The sequence below is a fragment of the Eublepharis macularius genome, chromosome 7 (assembly GCF_028583425.1).
Source record: "Eublepharis macularius isolate TG4126 chromosome 7, MPM_Emac_v1.0, whole genome shotgun sequence".
Lineage (NCBI taxonomy): Eukaryota > Metazoa > Chordata > Lepidosauria > Squamata > Eublepharidae > Eublepharis > Eublepharis macularius.
In genome coordinates, this window is record NC_072796.1 from 104,327,178 (window position 1) to 104,333,177 (window position 6,000).

Consider the following 6,000-nt stretch of genomic DNA (forward strand, 5'->3'; position numbering starts at 1 on the left):
AGGGTCATTTAGAGCTGAAAGGTGCATGTAAAGCAACACCAGTTTTATTCTTGCAAGGTCTATAGAGCTACTTATTACTCAATCACCATCAGAATGTCTGCTATGCAAGAGGGTGCAAAAATGTACATGTAGATAAACAAGCTTTGCAGTTGTGCTAAAACAGGGAAATTGGAAGGCATATAGAGGTATTGATTTAAAAGTTACCTGGAATTGCTGTACTCTTATGTGTGCTTACAAAGGCAGAATAACATAGATACTGTTCTCCTTTGTGTGTGTTTGACCTCTCCTTGACATGGACAAAATATCAATGCTCTTGACTCCATAGATCTGTTACTATGCTTCAACAAGGACTGCCAATTGTATGGTTTTACATTAATGTAGTTTTGCTCACTCCCATTTCAAAAACCTAAGCTCTTCACGCCAGTCAGCTCATCTTAGATCTCCACAGAAAGGATATTTCAGTTAAGTGGTTGTTGAGGGTATTTCAGTAAATACAGAGTGTCAAGGCTTTACCCTGAAAACAGTATAAAGCTGGAAATGAATGATTCTTTGAGAGTGTGTTGTTCAGGTAATCAGTTAGAACATAATTAAAGTTAAGATGCTCGTGTGTAGTGTGGATAGAATGTTGATGGGATGGGACTTAGGCTCAAGCCTCTGCTCACCAGCTGGCTTTGGATACTTCAGCATCAGTGTGGGAATGAACTGGATCGGACAACTGACTGAGCTCCCTGTTTTGAATCCATTCCTGACCTAAATGTGAAACATCACACTTGGAGTCTCATCAGTATAAGACTTGTTGGTCACCTCAAAAAGTTGTCTGCAGGGCATGGTATAAATGGGACAACTAATGAATGAAATAGTGAATGATGGGACGAGAATGGTTTGGATCTGACAGTGCACATGTAGAAACATAAACAGGCATAGCGCAGTTCTGCCTGTTCAAGATTTTGTGCAACACCTAGCAGTTTCCTCCCTATATATTACAGTGCCTAGAAATTGGCTGTACAGGATCTTGCACGAATGAAAACACAAGTGGAGATACATTAGGTCTGATTTAATGCAAGAGGACTCTGCAGTCATTTTATTGTATTTCTGCTTGTGCAAGAGCTCTAGCACAAGGGGGGATTTTGTTCAGGATCCAACCCATTGGGTTTAAGTAGGATGATGGGGAATGAAGAAGTGTGATTCAGTATTGATGTATAATTTATTATACCTGTTTCCTCTTTTCAAACTAAAACACTTGTTTTATTTTATAGTTTCTACAAATTAAATGAATTGGAAATCCCATCCACTCCCTTTGGAAACTGAGAATTCACCAACTTCCTCATGTGGAAATGTGAACTTAAGTTTCTCGCCAGCTAACAACACTTTTGACTCAATTTTTATGAAAAACTGAATCTATTTCTTGAAATGGAGATTACATTCAAAACTTAAAAATTCCATTTCTTATATGTTCTAAAGCTGTACAATTGTCAGATTTTTATGGTTTAGATTGTAAATGTGTTTTTTCCTGGCTAATTATTGGTATTATTTTTTTAATTTTGATGTCAAAAGGGCCAATGAATTGTATGATAATATGAAGGACATATTTAAAAAGTGAAGGAGACACTGTATACAAATGTATATTTGTAAAAGCTATTTTTATGATTAGCATGTTTTATGGTTCATCATATTTAAAGTCAGGTGATATTGCACTTAAATGTTTACAGCATAACAGAAATGAGATCATCAAAGATTTATGATTCAATATGTTGAGTAGTATTTTAACTATTTTTATTTATTTATATTCATGTTTAAAACTAAATACATTCATTAGCTGGGGGTCATAATGAAGGGCAAAATAATATGTTTCGCATTCAGTTTATTTCAGTGTATGACTTACACTGCAAAGGCTACAACTTGCAAATGCTAGATTTGATTCTGCACAATGCTATCCTGTTGAAAACAATTGAAACAATAATTTTGATTTTTAATTACTCAAAACTTTCACACTCAAACGTTCTTTTATTGTAATTTCATCCTTCTTGTTACCCCATTGTACTTTTTGATCAGCACGCTCTGGAGGTCCTGGATAAACATGATTCAAAAAGACGAACCTCCACAAGTGTTGCCATACTGAACAATCGACATCCTTGGCTGGGTGTGGGTGCCCCTCCCCCATAAAGTTAGCCTCTTGTGTGAAATGGCTTTCTTTTTGATGTTCAACTATAAACTTCATTTGTCCTTGCGTTAAAAGTGGCATTAACCCACTCATGTGTTGTTTCACACAAGCAGCTAATTGAACTGAGAGGCCGATCAAGTTCCTGACAGCCGCCTCACTAACAAATATGAAATTGGGCCTTAAGTATTGTGTGCCATGTTTTCTCCACAGTAATTCCATTAAAATGTCTCATTCTTGAACGCTGTGATCAGATCTCCCAGAGTGTGCTTCAGCCTTTAAAAGCAACCACAGGGAGCTCTGTTTGGCCTGGGACTGCAGTGCTGCAGTAGGGTCTTTAAATCCCACCCCATTTGTTTTCCCCTTGGGAATCACAAGACACACATACTGAGCTGATTTTAGTAGTCTTGGGCGGGGCGGGGGGAGATAGGCACAAAACCCTGTCCTTTCTCCTACCACGGCTAATGGAGGGTGAGCATTTCTATCCAGCGAGGTTAACCCTTACTGCCCTAGGTTTTGTTGCCATCAAAAGCCTACCCCCTGCTGCTGCTTTTACACATTACAGACTCCCAGCATAATGCACAGTTTAATCCTGAGTGTTCCAAGTCCTTTCATAATGAAGTTTGAAACTTTAATTGTTCCTGGTACTGCCAGTGCTTGATTCAGCGTAAATTCTTTCCCCTCTCCACAAATACAACCCTCCTGCAAATAGTCAAGTATACCTACATTCTATCAATGTGGCTGTTTCTTCTGTCCTGGGAAAGGGCCTGTAACTTGACAATTCTGAGAATAAAAATGTACAGCTCACTTTGGTTTTCATTCCCTGGTTCAACTATGATTTATACCAGAGAAAATGCACCAAACTTCTATAAATATAATAGTTTGGATCCAATGGTTCCATTCCATTTTAAAACAAACCACAAATGGGAGGGAATTTATGTACAACTGGAAGCAGCGCTAGACAATGATACTACTTAACGGTGTCCTCTTCTTACATAATTCGCTGACAGCACAATTTTCACTTACAGTGTTTTGATACGGAATAATTATTTCCAGTATGTCACTGCGATTTTGTCCAAGTATTTTATATGAATAACACACACCTGTGACCCACAACAGCAGACTGGCCACTCAACGTGCAGGAAAAGTTTGAGCCATTGGCAGCCTCAAGAGCTGCTGACAGCCCAGGAGGTGGCAAGTGCAGTCAAGACCTGGAAGTTCTACCAGTAGCACAGGAGCTGCTCTGCTCAGACCTAGCCAGTGGCACCAGCAATGGGAGGATCAGCTGTTGCCAACTGGCAGTAGCACAAGAGGACATAATAGGTGAGCTAGCATCCATTGTTGGGCTCTGCTAGTCAGGGCTGAGCTGTGGTCCCTCTGGTGTTGGTCTGTAGTCTTGCAGGGGCAATTCAGCCTGGCCTGCTCTTGGGCCATTTAACTTTCCAGTCCACTCCAGAGTGCAAAAATTTATCATATATAATACGTGTACATGTGTACAAAACACATGTACAAAAGAATTGTTTTTTTCATTCAAATTACCTGAAAAACTTAATGGGAAAAATAAATCTGAATATTCCAATTAAGAGAAAAAGAACTCATGTTCATCTAAATCTATGAACTATACATAAAGTTGCCATATACTAATTTTGATCATCTGTTCATCTAGCCTGACTTACCATTGACTTACCATATTCTCCAGCTCAGGTCTTTCCCAGTCATACCTGAGATCTTTTCTAACTGGTGAGGCCAAGAATTGAGTCTGGGACTTTGTGTATATCAAGCAAGTGCTTTACCATTGAGCTAGGGTGCCTCTATTATAGCATTTGCAACAGCAAGCCGATCCCCATAGAAACAACAGCTTCCTAACCCCCTGCAGCTATTTTTAAAGGGTTTTTATCTGAGTAAAAACATACAGACTGATCCAGCTTGCTGTGTTGCATGAATAGTTCTGCACACAGGGACAGGACAGCTCCAGAAATGAACTGTGTTGTACCTTCAGTTTACAATCAGATCAGTACAAGATATTTACATTGGTATATCCTTGTATTAAGTGCCGTAATTGCTTTTTAGTCTAAAAATCACTTTGAGGAGGGAAAAGTTGTCCCTAAACTATGAAAAATGTCATAATCTGTCTACACAACTGCAGCCCGTAATGCCGATACTTCATTTGCATTCAGGCACTGAAAATCTTGCCCATGTGTTCTTGTGTAAGCATTCATGATGGTTTTGTTCCAAATGTTGTAACATAATTTTTACATTCTTGTAAATAAATATTTTCTCTGACTAATGCACTAATTCTCTGTAATTGTTTCTGCTGTCAAATGTGGACTCTAGAAATGGGTAGACGCCCCCAAATAAATTCAGTTTCTGACATTGCTCATTAGAAATATTCTGAGGTCTCTCACTGGCTGAATGGTAGCAAGAATCAATGCACAATCTTCTATGCACTGTCCTGTGACTGTACATTGGCTACAAACTTATTTGCAACTGAATAAAAAAAAATTCAGTAAAAAGGTGCACATGCTAGTAAAATGATTCCCTGACGCTTCTTTCAGGAGCCATGTTGGCAGAGTTGCCATGCCACACTGGCCTTTTCATTGAGGGACTTCCCCACCTTGCTTTCTGCACATATAACAAATTCTTCAAATCAGATTTACTGACATAAGAAGCATTATAACCATCTCTCCAGTTAAGGTCTTCTCAAGCCCTGCTCTCTGTGCCTCCACCTGCAAAGGTAAAGGGGTGCTTACCAGAGACAAGGCTTTCCAGTGGTGGCACCTTGCCTCTGGAAAGCATTCCTCTTTGTACCTCAGCTTACTTATCTTTAGGGGCCAGGCTAAGATTATTTTTACCTAAGCCTAATACCTAGAAACAAAATGAATGTTTATTCTTGGCATGTTCTCTGCCTCCACCTCCTTACCTGTTGTTCTTCTGTCATCCAATTTTAGATTGTAAAGTCCTCAGGGCAGGGGTCATCTCCCTTGTACTCAGTAAAGTGCCATGCTCATTAATGACACTGGATACAGAGTAAGAACGCAAAATCAAAAAGAGTCCAGTAGCACCTTTAAGACTAACCAATTTTATTGTAGCATAAGCTTTCGAGAATCAAGTTCTCTTCGTCAGATGCATGATACAGAGACTGGTCAAATATAGAAGAGGAGGGAGGAGAAGAGGAGGAGAGAGAAGAGGCAATTAGGGGGGGAGGGTGCAACCAAATGAAGTTTGACCAAAAGTTGGTATTACTGAACAGAACTCTACATACAAAATGCAAGTATCAAATTACGACTTTTTACAAACGCTGAAAAAATTAGGCCTTTTTAAAAAGTTTGGTAGTACTTTCATACATTTTCGATGGGAGACCTCCAAAGAAGACCAGGGTCACTATGCAGAGGCAGGCAATAGGAAACTACCTCTGTTAGTCTCTTGCCTTGAAAACCCCAGCAGGGTTTACTTTAAGTCAGCTACAACTTGACAGCACTTTTCACCAAATATACATTTTAACTCTCAAAGCAGATTTCAGTTGCTGAGTTAGTTTTCTTATTGTTAGTATTCTTATTATTTCATTAGGTCATCCAGACATTTATTTGGTTAGCTATTTTCCCCCTATTTCCCCTAATTTCCTTGAACTATATGAAGCTCATGTGCAAAACTCACAAATGCAATCATATCTATTCAAGGTGTCAAAAATGGTTTCCCATGCTTAGTGCTTTGGAGGAAGGACGCGATACGCATGAGGATGCTAAGAAGTTGGATCCAAAGGTGCTCCTCCCAATTGACAGATGAAGTCCTTGTGTTCACTAGAATTTAGTTTAATTTCAATCATTTTCTGCAATAAAGTGTAT

General features: G+C 39.1%; 1 protein-coding gene across 1 annotated transcript in view; it reads left to right on the forward strand.

Moving 5' to 3' along the window:
* RALYL (RALY RNA binding protein like) overlaps window positions 1-1,288 on the forward strand; it is a 205,340-nt gene extending 204,052 nt beyond the window's left edge. Inside the window, exon 8 of the mRNA XM_054985052.1 lies at window positions 1,257-1,288. Coding sequence (XP_054841027.1) covers window positions 1,257-1,274 — 18 coding nt within the window. The 3' untranslated portion in view covers window positions 1,275-1,288. The remainder of the gene's footprint in view (window positions 1-1,256) is intronic.
* Window positions 1,289-6,000: the final 4,712 nt, after the last annotated feature.